Source organism: Chrysemys picta, chromosome 2, assembly GCF_011386835.1.
Source record: "Chrysemys picta bellii isolate R12L10 chromosome 2, ASM1138683v2, whole genome shotgun sequence".
In the NCBI taxonomy this organism is placed as follows: Eukaryota; Metazoa; Chordata; order Testudines; family Emydidae; genus Chrysemys; species Chrysemys picta.
In genome coordinates this window covers 215940489-215958667 of record NC_088792.1, presented here as the reverse complement: position 1 = coordinate 215958667, position 18179 = coordinate 215940489, and the positions used below count along the sequence as shown (strand labels likewise).

At 37.9% G+C, this 18179-nt stretch overlaps 1 protein-coding gene across 16 annotated transcripts in view; it reads left to right on the top strand.

Annotated features, from left to right (window-relative positions):
* TRAPPC8 (trafficking protein particle complex subunit 8) overlaps positions 1-18179 on the top strand; it is a 106711-nt gene that overhangs the window by 16675 nt on the left and 71857 nt on the right. For 8 of the 16 annotated variants that reach the window (XM_005279986.5, XM_005279984.5, XM_042854865.2 and 5 more), the window contains 5 exons: positions 7296-7385; positions 9779-9953; positions 11252-11405; positions 12647-12734; positions 17854-18113. In XM_005279986.5, the coding sequence (XP_005280043.2) occupies positions 7296-7385; positions 9779-9953; positions 11252-11405; positions 12647-12734; positions 17854-18113 (767 nt within the window). Of the gene's footprint in view, positions 1-1456; positions 1582-7295; positions 7386-9778; positions 9954-11159; positions 11406-12646; positions 12735-17853; positions 18114-18179 lie in introns of those variants that run through there. The other 8 variants (XM_008168579.4, XM_005279982.5, XM_005279987.5 and 5 more) reach the window with 4 other exon arrangements.

Sequence of the window (18179 nt, the reverse complement as noted above, 5' to 3'; positions counted from 1 at the left end):
TAAGACTTGGATAAATTAAACTCTCATTTCTGTGGCTTCTAATAGAAAGTAAATAACTTATTTCCATATGGAAAATGTTTGCTGTTGAGCAGTATTTGCTACCTTAATTAAATTTTCAGGTGTGCTTATTACTGGTACTCTAAACCTCATGCACTGTAGTGAGGATTGGACAGGGTTGGTGCTGCATTTTAAATGCAACACTGGGCAGTATTGCGTACATCTAGACAGATGCAATGTCCGTTTTTTCTAAAACAATGGCTAGAGTTCTACATAAAATCAGTTTAAAAAAAATCAATAACTTCCTTGCAGTATTTGGTTTTAGAGAGAGATTTGTGGTATTTACTACGCCAGTTATCATGGCTTTGTAAATGCTTTTTGATGCTCAGCGCTCTGTGTATTAGTGCATACAGTATATTGTGATTAAACAGCTGGAATATCCTTGCTTTGTCCACTGTTTCCTGGGGGGAATGGGAGAGAACTCAGTTATGGGTGGCAGTGTCCTAATCTTAGATGCTGTCAAGTGTCTTCCCTTTCCATTATGCTTGTGACACTAGTACCTGCTACACTGTACTTGAGAACTGAAGGCTCTTGAAATTCAAAGTACAATTTGAAATGAAATGTGATACAGACTCTCTTGTCCTTTAAGTCTATTTTATACCTGAGTTGGTTTGTATACTACAAAACTATATTAGAATTGTGGAGTGTGTGTGTGTGTGTGTGTGTGTGTGTACAAAGTATGGAAAGGAAACGAGTCATGCAAGAACCAGCATTTCCTCATCCTTTCTTTTAATAACAAACTATGTTTAACCTGAGGTGAAATCTAAAATATTATCTGGCTTCATATACCAGTTTTTCCTCAAACCATAAAGTGTGTGCGAATATCTAGATTTTAATAAGAAATCTGTATATTACAGATGGCTGCTTAAATTACAACAGAGGGTCCTGTGGCACCTTTGAGACTAACAGAAGTACTGGGAGCATAAGCTTTCTGGGGTAAGAACCTCACTTCTTGCATCTGAAGAAGTGAGGTTCTTACCCACGAAAGCTTATGCTCCCAGTACTTCTGTTAGTCTCAAAGGTGCCACAGGACCCTCTGTTGCTTTTTACAGATTCAGACTAACACGGCTACCCCTCTGATGCTTAAATTACATGTACATAGTTTTCTACATTGTGGTACAATTTGAAGGTTCCCGGTTTAATATGTACAACAAATAGGTATAAGGCATATTGTTGGACTTCAGGCTAAACCATAGTAGCTTAAAATTAGTACAGTATGTTAACAGGTTTTTTTGTAATTAAAAATAAAGCTACCTTAATTGGTTGAGGTGGCATAAAGGTACATGAATATAATGTTCATTTGAAAGGCTGATTAAAATGCTTTACAAGTTGTTTATTATATACAGTTTCTTATCACTTTTGTTCCAGGCCCCAAGGAGGAGGGTGGGTGGGTTGAAGAGAGAAGAAGGTAGAATATGGCTGTGTTGTCAATAACATTACACGGGTTACTTTTTGGGAGCTGGATAATGATGGAAGGACTGTTCTTCACTCCACTGCCATTTGAAAGTAAAGGAGGAATTCTAGGTACACTGAACATATTGTACTTAATTGTATATAACTCAAATTACCATAGACATATATGTATCTTCCTTTATCACTCTTCCTTGAAGTTGATAAAACTTGAACCAGTTGCAGCACCATACATCTTCACAGCGCTTGGTCCCAATCCTGCAGTTGACAGCATATAGCAATCTATCTATGTTGTGCAGATCCCTACTGACTACAGTTCATCTATACACTGTCAATTATAGGATCAGGGCGTTAGTCTTACTATCTCAGTGGCCTTGGGTCTTCCAGGAATTTCATTAATTTTTAATAGATGTGCCAAAAGCATATGGCTGCAAGGATATGAATACAATTGAAATTTTTTTTATAAAGGCCATCTAGGCTGGCTAAAAGAATGTAATTCTAGAGTAATTTATTGTTTGTTAGCATACTGAATACACTAGTGATCTTCCTGGTCTCCTGTTCACCAGTGGTGGCAAACACTAACCACAAGATGTAAGCACAGAGGCATGGTCTTGTTTGCTAGGGACCTGGGCAACACTCAATCTGCTTTTTAAAAATTCACATTTAGATTATCAAAATCTGAGATAGAAATACATATGTAGTGTTAAGAATTACCATATTGGGTCAGACCAGTGGTAGATATAGCCCAATATCCTGTTTTCTGACTGTGGCCAGTACAGATGCTTCAGGGGGGAGTGAACAGAACAGGGCAATTTCGAGTGATCCATCCTGTTATCCAATCCTGACTTCTGGCAGTCAGAGGTTTAGGGACACCCAGAGCATGGGGTTGCGTCTCTGACCATCTTGGCTAATAGTCATTGATGGACCTATCCTCCATGAATTTATCTAATTGTTTTTTGAACTCAATTATACTCTTGGCCTTCACATCATCCCCTGGCATAAAGTTCCACTGGTGGACTGTATGTTGTGGAAAGAAGTACTTCTTTGTTTGTTTTTAACCCTGCTGCATATTAGTATAGTTGGATGACCCCTAGTTCTTGTGTAATGTGAAAGAATCAATATCACTTCCCTATTCACTTTCTCTATACCATCCATGATGTTATGGACCTCGATCATATGTCCCCTTAGTTTTCTTTCTTGTAAAAATGAACAGTCCCAATCTCTTTAATCTCTCATATGGAAGATGTTCCATACCTCTAATCATTTTTGTTGCTCTTCTCTGCATCTTTTACAATTCTAATATATCTTTTTTGAAATGGGGCGAGTTGAACTGCATGCAGTATTCAAGGTGTGGGCGAGCCATGGATTTATGTAGCGACATATAATTTTCTGTTTTAGTGATCCCATTCCTAATAGTTTCTAACATTGTTAGCTTTTTCGACTGCTGCTGCACATTGAGTGAATGTTTTCAAAGAACTATTCCTGATGACTCCAAGATCTTTCTTGAGTGGTAACAGCTAATTTAGACCCCATCATTTTGTGTGGATAGTTGGGATTATTTTTTCCAATGTGCATTACTTTGCACATATCAATGTTGAATTTTGTCTGCCATTGTGTTATCCAGGCACCCAGTTTAGTGTGATCCTTTTGTAAATCTTTGCTGTCAGCTTTGGACTTAACTATCTTGAATAATTTGGTATTTTCTGCAAATTTTGTCACCTCACTGTTTGCCCCTTTTTCCAGATCATTTATGAATATGGTGAACAGTACTGGTCCTAGTACAGATCCTTGGGGGATTCTGCTATTTACTTTTCTCCACTGTCAAAACTGACTATTCCTACCCTTTTGTTTCCTATCTTTTAACCAGTTATTGATCCATAAGATGACCTTACCACTTATTCCATGACTGCTTAGTTTACTTAAGACCTTCTGGTAAGGGACCTTGTCAAAGGCTTTCTGAAAGTCCAAGTACATTATATCCCCTGGGTCACCCTTTTCCACTGCTTGTTGACACCCTCAAAGAAATAGTGTGGTGAGACATAATTTCTCTTTACAAGAAGCTTGATACCCCCCCCCCCCCACATATAATATTTATCTATGCATCTGTTGTTTTTCTTTCCTGTAGTTTCAACCAATTTGCCTGGTACTGAAATTAGGCTTACTGGCCTAATTGCCAGGATTGCTTCGGTAGCCTTTTTGATATTAAATTAGCTATTCTCCAATTATCTGATACAGAGGCTGATTGTAAGAGAGTGGTTACATATCACAGTTAGTAGTTCTTCAATTTCATATTTGAGTTCCTTCAGAACTCTTGGGTAAATACCATCTGGTCCTGGTGACTTATTACTGTTTAGTTTTATTAATTTTTTCCAGCACCACCTCTATTGACACCTCAATCTGGGACAGTTCCTTAGATTTATCAGCTAACAAGAATGGCATGGGTGTGGGGATCTCTCCAACATCCTCAGCAGTGAAGATGGAAGCTAAATGAATTCTTTGCATCTCTGCAAGTGTTTGGTCTTTCTTAAGAGCTCCTTTTAACATCTTGATTTTTTTCCAGTGGCTCCAGTTGACTGCTCGGCAGTTTTCCTGCTTCTGATGTGGTGGGTTTTTTTTAAAGTTGCTGTTAGAATTTGAAGCCAAAGACAAAAACTTTATTGGTCTGCTTAATTACAGTTTTACATTTGACTTGGCAGAGTTTATGCTGCTTACTATTTTGATCACTAGGATCTGACTTCCAATTTCTAAAGGAGACCTCTAACTGCCTCTTTTGCTTTGCTGGTCAACCATGGTGGCACTTTTTTTGGTTCTTACTGTTTTTTATTTGGGGTATATGGTTAGTTTAAGCCTCTGTTATGCTGTTTTCAGGCATTTCACCCTTGTGACTGTTCCTTTTAATTTCCATTTAACTAGCTTCCTCATTTTTGTTTGGTTCCTTTTTTGAAGATAAAATGCACTGTGGTGGGTTTCTTCGGTATCTTTCCCCCTGATATTAAGTGTTAAATTTAATTACCTTATGATGACTATACTGTGTGGTTCAGCTGTATTCACTTCTTGGACCAGATCCTGTGTCCCACCTAGAACTTAATCATGAATTGCCTCTTCTTTTCTGGGTTCCAGGACTAGCTGCTCCAAGAAGCAGTCACTAATGGTGTCTAAGAAGTTTCTCTGCATTCCTTCCTGAGGTGATAGATACCCAGTCAATATGAGGATAGGGTGAAATCCTCCATTATAATAGCTTTTTCTGTCTTTATAGCCTTTGTAATCTTGCTAAGCTTTTCAGTCACAGTCACCGTCCTGGTCAGGAGGTTGGTAGTATATTCTTACTGCTTTACTTTGGTTGTTTAAGCATGGAATTTCTATTCATAGAGATTCTATGGTACAGTTTAATTCTCAAGATTTTTATTTTAATTGACTTTGATTTCCTTGGCATATGGTGCAACTCTCCCACCAGCAAGATGTACTGTCATTCCTCTATATTTTGTTCCTCGATATTACCGCACCCTGTTGATTTTCCTCATTCCACCAAGTTTCCACAATGCTGCTTCTATCAATATCCTCATTTAATGCCAAGCACTCTAGTTCACCCATCTTAGTATTTAGGCTTCTGGCATTAGTATATAACCCTTTGTACCTTTTGCAATATTGAGTTGCTTGCCATCATGTGTTGTATTTAAATGAGACGCTTTAACATTTGATGGTTCCTCACTAGCTCCTACCTGCATGCTACCAGCTTCTTTCCTATCCTGTTTCCTGACATAACATAGTGAAAATATGCTATATTGATATCACTGGAAAAGCTAATGGATCATGGACATCTCAGCATTTACTTATTGGAAGTGGGGAGAAAGAAGCTTGCAGAATAATTTATTCACTGTGAGGAAATAAGATACTCCATGCCCCTCTATGGCAAATATAATGTTATCTATGAAATACTAGTAATATTTACAAAGAAAACATAACAGCCATACTGGGTCAGGCCAATGGTCCATCTAGCCTAGTATCCTGTCTCTGACAGTGCCCAGTACCAGAGCTTCAGGTGAAGGGTACAGAATAGGGCAACTGGAATGATTCACCCTCTCTTCCCCTTCTGGCAGTCAGAGGTTTAGGGTTGTCCCAAGCATGGGGTTGCTGACCATCTTGGCCAATAGCCATTGATGGACCTATCTTCTGTGAACTTTTATAGGTCTTTTTTGAAACCAGTTATATTTCAAGTGATCACAACATCCCATGGCAATGAGAAAAAATATTTATCCTGTTTTGAATCACTGTTCACTAAAATAAGTATGATTTGTTTCCTATGGGCTTTTTTATATTTGACTTCAAGTCACTTTAGAGAAAGTGTTCTCAATTAAAGTATCGGTAACTTGTTTGAGATTTAATAACTGTTCGAAAAATTGATCTGGTATTCTGACATAATCTGAAGACCACTCTTTAGTTCTTTCTAACTTTTCATTTATGGAATTTAGGAAATTCCTTTTTACTACAGTACTTGTAAGTATTTGTTAGATTAGAATTTAAACAAGGCTAATATCTCCATGGAAATAAACGTGATTATTCTTTTTGTACATAAGGCATGAGTTCTCAATCTGGGATTTGTGAAAAAGTCCGGGGAAGTGGCAACCATCCTTTCATCTATGCCTAGATATGAGTGGGGAAAGTCCCTAAATTTGTGTGTGATTATATGAGGTGGAAAAGTTTGAGAAACACTGAAGTAAAGGATTCACTTTGTGTCATTGTCTTTGTATAAAGTCCTACTTAATATGTGAAATTGGGAGTATTGCAAAACTTGGAAATTACTGGAACCATACACTTGAAGCTGTAGCTGGAACTGAGATTTTTCTCAGTTCTAGCCAATTTAACTAAAATGTAACAATTTTTCTATTTTCATGATCTTTCACTGTCAACATATTTCCTGGGTCAGCTTTGTTTTTTTCTGACTTATAAATTGCAACTTTTGTTTCTTTGCTCTGGTTTCCCTTTTAGAATTTATTGTACTGCGTAATAATGTCAGGAATAGATTACCACTATACTGCTCCATATTTTCAGCCCTGGAGAAATATTTATTCCCCACTCCTGGGAGACAAGCAAGTATTATTCTTGCAGTAAAATGGGGAAACTGAACCAAAGAGGTTAATTGACATGTTCAACATCTCACAGTCAATGGTAGAGCTAGATTTAGAATTCAAGAATTCTTGGCTTCCAGGTCTATGCTCTGTGAACTAGGCTGTCTCTTTGTAGAAGTTTTGAGGGATACCTAAATTCAGTCACAATATTTGAAAAGACTTTAGACAAGGATTCAGTAATCCTAGTTCTCCCCCCCCCCCCTATATATATTCCAAAATTAGTTTGGTTTCCAATTCTATGCAAGATGGCTATAGCAGATGTACTACATTCTAATTTAGGCACATCTGACCACTTGTGCTAAGGGAATCAGAGTCTTGACTATAAGTGATGCTGAAGAGGGGTTATTGTAGTCTTGACTGAGTCCACATGACCCGAAAATATGGAAGATGTTAATGTTTAAAAATACTTCAAAAAAGTGGTGAGGATGCAGATTAAACCCACTTTCCCTCAGTGCCCATGGCCCCTGTTCTAAGGTTGACAACCTAATTGGAAAAAGTCTCTGCAATCTTAATTTTTGCTTCTTCAATAAATTAAATGAGATCTAGAGTGAAATAGGGTTTAAAAACAAATCAGAAGAGGACAGTTGCATATTCATATCTAGCCTCTATTAATTGTTAGAATTTGCCAAGTTGTTATTTCATTCTTCCTGTATATTTTCCAGTCTCATTAAGACTTGTATAAACTTTGTTTGTATCTTTCAGCTACTACTCCATGGTTTGAGTCTTACAGAGAGAGCTTTCTTCAGTCCATGCCTGCATCAGATCATGAATTCCTAAACCACTATGTCGCATGTATCCTTCGAGTCTTAAATATGGACTATGGCTCTCTAAAATTAAATGAGGCAGAATGTTACAGCTGACTCTTCATTGTAGAAACATAGTATATAAGGAATTTGGGGGTTTTGAGTGTAACTTTAAAGCTATTGATATTGCCGCTATGCTTTTACTTCTGTATAAATTCCTCTTCTTCAATCCCTCTAGCACATATAATTACACACACTTGCTAAAGGAAGAAACTCTCTGCATTATGTAGGAGAGTTATAAATTATTACTGTAAATAAGTGCTCTTGGTCTATATAACCAGATAATCAAATCTGTTATTCACAGTACAAAAGATGGGAAAGTCCTGTTCCACTCTCAAGTGGAAATGGCTAGGTCAGATGCACTCTGCTCTTCTCACCCCACAGCTGAGGAAGGCGAGTGTTTTGAGATTTCTATTGGGGAGTTATCCCTGAGCCCTGCTTCACAATTCTATTGTCATACAAAATTCTGGTGATAGGTATCTGAAGCCACAGTCCCTCCCCAAAAGTCACTCACACTGGTAAGGGCAAGAAGTGTTTTTTGGGTTATTTTGTTTTTTTTCCAGTTCCAGAGCTCCCTGCTGCTACAACAGTGGGTTTTGACGCTGCTACTCTATCCTGATCCAGTGAAAAGTGTCTCTCTCCTCAGTGAAAACTAGTTCACTGTGGTATTTTGTAAACAGCAGCAGTGATATTGACTTGATTGTGTCCATATCACTGTTGTTTACAGGGTTCTGAACAGCAGTGGTAAAAAACTAGCAATGCTGGCCATTTTCATTCTGTAGCTGGAAGACAGTACTGCATAAGGTAACTTAACACTTGGAAGGTTAACTGAACTACAGCAACTAACAACTTTCTTGTCTAGCTTATTGTGAAGTTGATGGCTTTTGTCTAAGTTTTGTACTCTTCCTGGATGACACATTTTTTTCATGTCCTCCAAATACTAACGTACATATACAACTAACCTAGTTAGTAAAGCACTAAACTTTCCTCTTGACATACTGTTACAAATATCTAGTAACTCCTTTCCTTCCCCAAGCTATATGTTTTAAGTAAGATTGCCAATATATCTTCGTAGAACTGAGACGCTACAAAAGTTTAGGGTATTACCCCACTGTCCAGTATGATTTTATGTTGAGCTATTAAACAGATTTCATACTTGATGGGATAAACTCCAAAATCTTTTTCATCTTTACTTTCGGTTTGAATGGGAGTTAACAGGATGCACAGTGAGGATTCTATGATGATTTCTAATATCACTTTTTAGAAGTCTGTAGGTGGTTTTAAAAAGTCTGCACCTGTCCTAGTAAAGAGGTTTTAATTGCTGTAGAAATTATTCTTTAGTATGTGTCTGTGACAAAAGGCAAGAATTTCAAAGCTGTAGACATGTTGCATGATTCTTTAAAAATGCCACAAACAAAATCTTGTTTTTTCTCAAACAGCCCCACATAGAAGGCATTGGTATTGATAATATTCTGTGCTATATTTAACTTGGACGTTATGGTTATGTGTAGGCCTTGTTTAAACTTGAAAGTTCAGATATTCTGTTTGAATTTGCCAATGTAATGCTGGATTAATAATATTGGAAACTGAAGGAAATATTTTCAAAATTAAGAGTAGAAAGTTACGCTCCTAAAATACAGCACTTCTGAAAATCAGATGATACGTTTAGGCAACTAAATTTAGGGTACTTTTTAAAAAATAATTCAGGATTCCTTGGCATGTTTACTAAGACTAGCATTGGGACACTCTCTCGGGCAATCTTTTTTTTTTAAAACTAACCAAGCTTCTCTTTCTTTCTCATTCCTACCTCTAAGACAAATTATATATTTCTTTGGAATATAGTTCAGTTATTACTGTGTCATGCATGTGGACAAACACATGTTCACCTTAATCGCTTGTTGGCTTTACTTGTGAACTGGTTCTTTCCCCAAAATACCAGTGATTAGGTCATTTTCTTTGCATAGTTATATTAATAAGTGGCACCTGGATGCCATTACAAAAAAGTCATGAGTTCGACAAGTTTAAATTAAGCTCCTACCAATTCTCCCCTCTCCTCCCCCCGTTTATAATTATGGAATCATAGAATTGGAAGGGACCTTGAGAAGTCATCTAGTCCAGTTCCCTGCATTCATGGCAGGAATAAGTATTATCCAGGATTATAATGTACCATTGATTCAACTGACTTTTTTAAAGTTATAAATATCCACTTGTTCAAATTGCTTGGCCAAATTTCTGTTGCAAATACACTTTTGCAGCAATCAAAAATGGATAATTATATAGCCATTAATATAGATGTAACCTTAAATGTAGTGAAGAAAGCAGGCTATGATACCATGAATTGATGGTATTTGTGATAAGATCATATCCTTAATGTGAATTCAGGTATGCTTGTAGTTTCTTCTGGTGAGCCTGAACCTGTGGAGCAATTTCTGAAGCTGTCACAAGAGCAGCATAGAATTCAGCACAGCAGTGAATATGCATATCCAAAATGGTTTATACCAAACACACTCAAATATTATGTATTGCTACATGATGTAAGTGCAGGAGAGGAACAAAGGTGGGTTTTTGTCTTTTACCTTGTGATTTTTACTGAACATTCAGAAAAGCTTGTTTTGCTGAAATGCTGACTCTGGAAATTAACATGTGTGCATGTGCGCGCATGTAAAAAAAATTGTTGCCTATTTTAATATAATTAACCAGTATGAAGACTGGTCCAGGCAGATTTACTTATTTAATATTTTCTCTCAAACTTCTTGTTGTATGTGCATGTGAAATACACAAAGAACTAATTCCAGTTTTATGAAGTAGGCAATATCTAGTGTCTTTAATTTTTTTCTAAAGTGAATTATCTTAAAATCATCTGCATCGTGTATTGCAACCTGTTAAATTTTTTTGTTTCTAAAAAACAAATCACCACTCCCCCAATATACACGTTAGCATGAATTAAAGTAGCTTTAAAAATTAAAATCTTCGTAGATTGCTAGATTATACTGTAAATATCTTGGGCATATTGGGCATCTCAGACTTTAATACTACTTACCCTATTATATATTATTTCTACCATGTTTAAGAAAGAAAAATGTCTAATTAGTTAGAACAGTGTCTCAAATTTAGAGTGATTAAAGGTGTTGGCTACAATGGTGCTAGGAAATAAGGAGACGTTACCATTGTTAGGGTGGTATGAGCCCATCTCTGTCCTCTTGTTTTTCAGCCATGGATTCCTAAATGCTTTATCATAAACAAATTGTTTCATGTGGTAATCCAGTGGGTTACTATAATACATTTGGTAGTTTTCTCCTAAATTTTTCTACAGGTCAATAGAAATGCCATCATTAGGACTACTCTTATCTTAATCCTATCAGTTTATCCCTTCCTTCATACTTTTTTCTCCTCTGCTTGTTTTAGTCTGTTACTGTCATATCGCTTTCCTTTCTGATCTCTTCTCTAGCTTCTAACTTTTCTTGTTGCCTTCCTTTCTCCCACTTCCTTCTTAGTAGAGAATAAGCAGTTAATGCCAAATAGTAGCAGTTAGATCTAGTCAGTTTGCCTTTGCACACCTTCCAGGGGTAAAGTGTGTTTGCACTGGAGTTCTGCTGTGTTGGCTTCCTCTCTGTCTCTTCTGCGAACTGCTATACAAAGTGTGCCTGGGAAAGTAGCAGACACAGTGTTGGGAAGAGTTTTGTAGATGCTGATGTGAGATTTGCAAGCAATACAGTAGAAAACTTGCCAACTACACTTCTTTTCTACAACTCTTGTCTGACAGGAAATCTGTGAACACTGTTTTTAAGAAAGTGCTTCAAGAAAGCTACTTCCAGTTTGAGACAAACTGACTATATTTGAGATGTTCCGTTTCAGAGCTGACACAGTATATGAAGAAATGAAACAGAGATATGGAACTCAGGGTTGCTATTTACTTAAAATAAATTCTCGAGGATCTAACAGGGGTGCAGATGAACAAATACCAGATCCTTGGAGTCAGTATCTCCAGAAAAACAGTATCCAAAACCAGGTATGTGTTCAAAAATGTTTGAAATCTACACTGTAATGACTATTGTAATCATGTTGGCTAACTTTGTTTCTGCAATTGTCATGGCTCTGTATTAGCAGTGCTATTCCTGTGGAATTGTGCCATGATGGATCATTCACCAAGGTATTCCCAAACACAATAGCATAAGATTGTCCGTCTTCCTTCCCCCCCCCCCCCCCCACACACACACATAAACACACTATTTTTGTTTCTGAGGGCACTAGGTCAATCTTCATTTAGAGGACTTTTGCTTATGTACCACTTAAATATATAAAATCGATTATTGGAATAGTAGAATCCTTGAGCACCAAGAGAAATAACCTCTATGCTTTGTGAATTCATCCAGTTATTCTTGCCCTCCAGCTCCAGGTAGTTAACAGCGTAAGCACTTTACACATGCTTGCTTTCTCGAAGCTTCCTCAGGCTAACTTTCTTCCCCTCAGTTGAAGATTTTGAAAGTGTTTTAGGAAATGAGTGAACAAAAAGAGGCCAAGAGGAAACAAGTAAGTGCTTCTTTAGTGATGAGGTCTTGCAACCAGTCTGATAGGGGCTATCTGCCTTTGATGTCAGGACTTTAATAGCGGTGCATGTCAGTCTCTGAAGTATTTAGCATCCTCTTCATCACAAGTTTGTTGAGAAGTAGATCTCTACAGCCAAAGAACCTCTGATGCAGAGGGATCCCTGCACTGAAAACAGCTCCTCTCCTTTGGGGATGTGACACCTCTTTTCCTGCTTTATCTTCACTGTTAGAAAGTCTTTGACTAAAGTGTATTGGGGAGTCCCTCCTCCATTCCTGCTAAATATATGGTGGCACCTGAAATTTAACGGAATCGTTGTCAAAGCCACTCTGCCACTGAAGGCTGAAGTTGTTTCTACCTCCTCTGCTCTATTTGATATAACATCTCTAAAATATCTGATTTTCTAATGAGCTAATTTGGAGCGGTCCAGCTGTCATGAATTGACCTTTTCTGAACCTCTCATCTGCCCCTGATTCTCTGACTTTTGTTTCATACTTCCAGGCAATTTCTCAAAGCTTTAAGAGTTAGCTGTTAAAAAGCTAACTTGTAAGAGGAGCATCCATTTAAAATATGGTTTGACACTGCTTCCTAAAATGTAATATCTGAAGAATCAAACTTCTGTGGGAAGAATTGACAGGAATTGCTAATGATTTGCAAACAGCTTTTTAAAACCTGGCTGTGCTAATGCTCTGTTTTTCCTGGTAGGAATCTTATGATGATGGTCCGTATACTGTAATTTCAAATAAGAATGCTGACCACTTAATATCAGATGGCTTAGATAATGACATCCAAGGTATTTTTGTAACTTTAATTTTTGTTCAAAATTGTAATGTTAATGTAGGCATGTAAAGTAAAATGTAAATGTCATTTGTCTTGTCTCAATATAAAACAAAACATTAAGTTTCCCAAGGAATGGGATGGTAAAGAATATGAAGAATATATTATGCGTTTGGTGGTGTGGCCTCATCTGGACTACTGCATGCCTTACTGGTCACCCCATCTCAAAAAGAACATTGCAGATCTAGAGGGATGTCAGAAGTGTTGAATGACAAAGAGCATTGGGGAAAAAACTCACATCAGAAGAGTGAAAAGTTTGGGATTGTTTACCTTAGAAAGGAGACAAGTAAGAGGGGACATGAAATTACATACAATAATGCCTAATCTGGAAAAGATAGATTGAGAAGTTCTGCTCTCCTTGTCTCATAACACAACAAGGGGGCATTTAGTGAAATTAAAAGGTGAGAAATTTAAAACCGATAAAATACTTTTTTCATACAATATGAAATTAAACTGGAACACACTGTTTCAGGAAGTTGTGGAGCTCAAGAATGGGAGGGACGGACTCCCCCTAAACCAAAATGGAACTAGATGGTTGGCAGGTAAAATTAAAAAGGTTGTATTGGAGTTTTTAACAAGTTTTCCCTAGCCTAATGGGGAAAGCTGACATGTGGAGAAGCACACAGTTTGGACAGAGGCATCCCTTAGGGAGAATTTATTGAAGTGGGTACTCTATATCCTAGTAAAAAAGAGGATAGAAGTTCACGAAATGAGTCTCATTCAATTAGGTCACATGAAGCCAGACAACTAAATATTGACAGATTTTTATAAGTGATTGTATACAAATGTGAGAAGTCTAAATACTGAGCTGGGTGAACTCAAGTGCCTGGTATTAGAGGGTATCAATATAATAAGCGTCACAGAAACTTGGTGGAATGATGATAATCAATGGAACATAATACCAGGGTACAAAATCTATAGGCATGACAGAGTAGGTCATGCTGGTGGGGGATTGGCACTAGGTGGAAAAAAAACAAATACAGTAAAAATCTGAAATGAATCAAACTGTATTATAATGTGTCTCTGGATAGATATTCCATGCTTGAATAATAAAAAAAAAAAATAGCAGTAGGAATATACTGCCCACCACCTTACCAGGATGGTGATGGTAATTGTGAAATGCTCAGGGAGAGGAGAAGCTACAAAAACAGGAACACCAATAATAATAGGGGCTATCCACTATCTCCATATTGGCCAAGAACATGTCACCTCAGGACAGGATGCAAAGATAAAATTTCTAGACACCATAAATGACTGCTTCTTGGATAAATCAGTCCTGGAATACACAAGGGAAGAGGCAATTTTTGAGTTAGTCCTAGGTGGCACACAGGATCTTGTCCAAGAGGTCATTAGCTGAACCGCTTAGTAATAGCAACCATAATGTAATTACATTTAACATTCTTGTAGGGGGAAAAGTGCCAAAGAAACCCACCACAGTAGCATTTAATTTCAAAAACCGGAACTACAAAAAATGAAGCTAGTTAAACAAAATTAAAAGGAACAGTCACAAGGTTGAAATGCCTGCAAACTGCATGGGGACTATTTAAAAACCCCATAACACAGGCTCAGACTAAATGTATACCCCAAATTAACAAAAACAAACAAAAGGACCAAAAAAAGCCACTATGGCCAAACCGAGTACAAGAGGTGCTTAGAGGCAAAAAAAAAAAGCATCTTTTAAAAATTGGAGTCAAATCCTAGTGAAGAAAATAGAAATCATAAATTCTGCCAGGTCAAGTGCAAAAGTTTTTAATTAAGCTGATCAAAAAAGAATTTGAAGAGCAACTAGCAAACACCACACAAACTAACATCAAAAAAATTAAGTACATCAGGAGCAGGGAGTCTGCCAAACAATCACTGGGGCCACTGAACGATCAAGATGCTAAAGGAACACTAAAGATGCTAAAGGAAAGAAAACAAGGTTATTGGGGAAAAGCTAAATTAATTCTTTGCATAAGTCTTCACTGCAGAAGACATGAAGTAGATTCACATACCCTCAGTTTTGTTACCTAAACAGACTGGCTTGGAACTGTCCCAGATTGAGATTCCAGTAAAGGAGGTTTTGGAACAAATTCATACATTAAAAGAGTCATAAGTCACCAGGACCACATGGCATTCACCCAAGAGTTCTGAAGGAACTCAAATATGAAATTGTAGAACTACTAACTGTGGTATGTAACCTATCACTTAAATCAGCTTCTGTACCAGATGACTGGAGGATGGCTAATGTAACAACGATTTAAAAAAAAGTGTCTCCAGCGGCTATCCTGGCAATTATAGGCTGTACCAGGCAAATTGGTTCAAACTATAGTAAAGAACAGAATTATCAGACACATAAATGAAAACATGTACGGCACAGTCCAATACAATGGCTCAGTCTCTGAGGCTTTCCAGATTCGTAGTGGAGTTAAGCAAGTTTGCATACTTGTCCCAACTCTGTTTGGGATTTTCTCCCTGCTACTGAAACAAGCTTTTGGTTCCTCAGCTGAGGAGGTCTACTTGCACACAAGATCGGACGGAAAGCTGTTCAATCTTGCAAGTCTCAGATCTAAAACAAAGACTTAAGAGGTCCTTATCCAACACCTCCTCTTTGCCAATGACGCAGCAGTGACAACCCACGCAGAAGCTCATCTTCAAAGCCTAATGGACAGTTTTTCCAAAGACTGCCAAGATTTTGGGCTTACTATAAACCTAAAAAAGACTAACATAATGTGCCAAGGAGTCCATCAAGATCAACAATTATGAACTTGAAGTGGTGAATGAGTTCACATACCTGGGGTCCATTATCACAGTCAACCTTTCACTTGAAATGGAACTCAACATCTACTTTGGAAAAGTCACCGCAACAACGTCTAGACTGAACAAGAGGGTATGGCAGAGGAACAGATTGACAGAACACACAAAGATCTGTCTATCGTGCACGCGTTATCAGCACACTTTTGTATGGGAGCTAGACGTGGACGTTATTCTCATCAGGAAAAGAGGCTCAACAGCTTTCATATGCATTGCCTTTGTTGAATCTTTGGAATCTCTTGGAGGGAGAGAGTGACCAACACTGAGGTGCTCAAACAGGCCAGCATACCCAGCATGCAAACACTCCTCAAACAGAGACGCCTCCACTGGCTTGGGCATGTGTGCTGAATGAGTGAATGGCACATCCCAAAGGATTTCCTCTATGGCAAATTGGCATCTGGAAAAAGACCCAAAGGATGCCCAACATTGTGTTTCAAGGCTGTCTGCAAGGGAGACCTCAAAGAAATGGAAATGGATGTGGACAAATGGGAAGATCACACAAGACTGCAGCCTTTGGAAACAAGAGCTTACCGAAGGTCTCCGGAGTTATGAGAGGGAACAGTCCAGCTAAGCAGTGGAGAAAAGAGCTCGCAGAAGGCAGAGCCCAAAGTTTCGAAACATCGCCTTTAAATGTGACAGATGTGGCAGAGATTGTGGGTCTCTTCAGACACATTCGTGGCTGCAATAAAACCAATGGAGTAAATTCTTTACCTCTAAGGGCGCATATCCATGGTCTCTCGAGACTGAAGGATGCCTACTACTAGATGAATACGATAGATTGGGAAAGAGTAAACATGACTTTTACAAAGGGAAATCATGCCTCACCAAACTACTAAAATTCTCTGAGGGAGTCAAAAAGCATGTGGACAAGAATGATCCGGTCAGTATAGTGTACCTGGATATTTTGAAAGTCTTTGACAAGGTCCCTCACCAAAGGCTTTTGAACAAAGTAAAAAGCCACGGGATAAGGGACTGAAAAGTGAGGTGGAAGCATTTGCAGATAGAAAATTACTCAAGATAGTTAATTCCAAAGCTGATAGCAAAGCATTGCAAAGGGATCATCATCACAAGACTGGGTGACAAAATGGCAGATAAAATTCAATGATAAGTGCAAAGTGATGCAGATTGGAAAACATAATCCCAAGTATCCACACAAAATGAAGCTTAAATTAGCTGTTACCATTCAAGAAAGAGATCTTTGTGTCATTGGGGATAGTTCTCTGAAAACATCTGCTCAGTGTGCAGTGGTGGTCAAAGTTAACGATGTTAGGAACCATTAAGAAAGAGATTAAATAAGACAGAAAATATCATAATGCCACTATATAAATCCATGGCTCACCCACACCTTGAATAATATGTGCAGTTCAGTCTCCCTATCTCATAAAAGACATTATAATTGAATTATTAGGGGTGTGGAGTGGCTTCCATTTGAGGAGAGATTAAAGATAGGGACTTCTCAGCATAGAAGGGAGATGACTAAAGGACCATATGATCGAGACAACCAAAGGGGCATATGATAGAGATCTACAAAATCATGAATAATATGGAGAAAGTGAATGCGGAAGTTTACTCTTATTTACTCCCTCACATTGCACAAGAACTAGGGGTCATCCGATGAAATTAATAGGCAGCAGATTTAAAATAACCCAACATAATGCACAGTCAACCTTTGGAACTTGTTTCTAAGGGATGTTGTGAAGGCCAAGAGTATAACTGAGTTTTTAAAAAAATTAGATAAGTTCAGGGAGGTTAGGTCCATCAATGACTATTAGCCAAGATGGTCAGGCACGCAACCCAAAGATGTCCCTAAATCTCTGACTCCTGAAAGCTGGGACTAGATTACAGGGGATGGATCATTCGATAATTGACTTGTTCTGTTCATTCCTTCTGAAGCATCTGACACTGACCCCTGTCAGAAGACAGGATACTGGGCTAGATGGTCTGACCCAATGTGGACATTCTAATGTTCTTAAATCACTTTGCTCCTTCTCTTCCATCTTGGCCAGAGCTTTTAAGAGGGTTCTAGGTCTTTGTCAATAGAGCACATTGCACCATCTGGTCAATCCACGGTTTTAGGAGAACAGCTTTCATTTACAAGTTGGCACAACTAATTACGTGAATAACTAATCATACACATGCATTTAACAAAGCTTTGGATAGGGGAAGTTAGAGTATGTATAACAAGCTATAACATAAGCTTGTAAAGATTACTTAATCTAAATTTTTGTTTTCAGGAAATAACTGAATGCACAACTAGTGAAATAGAACCTTTTATTTTTCAGTAGATGGTTTATCAAATAACTTTAAGGCTCACCCTCTTCAACTGGATCATCTGAGTGATACTAGTAGCAGTTTTGATGGCACTGATTACATAAAGACTACTTCATCACTGCATGAATCAAAGAAGACAAGTTCTGGGACACCTCATGGTGCATGTTTAACGCTCACAGATCATGATCGAATTAGACAATTCATACAGGAGTTCACATTTAGGGGGCTTTTGCCACATATAGAGAAAACAATTCGACAGCTTAATGATCAGGTAAGTTGCTCAGTAAAACAATTTTTGTCAACTTAATAAAGGTGGTGCGCTGAATCTTTTGTAGCG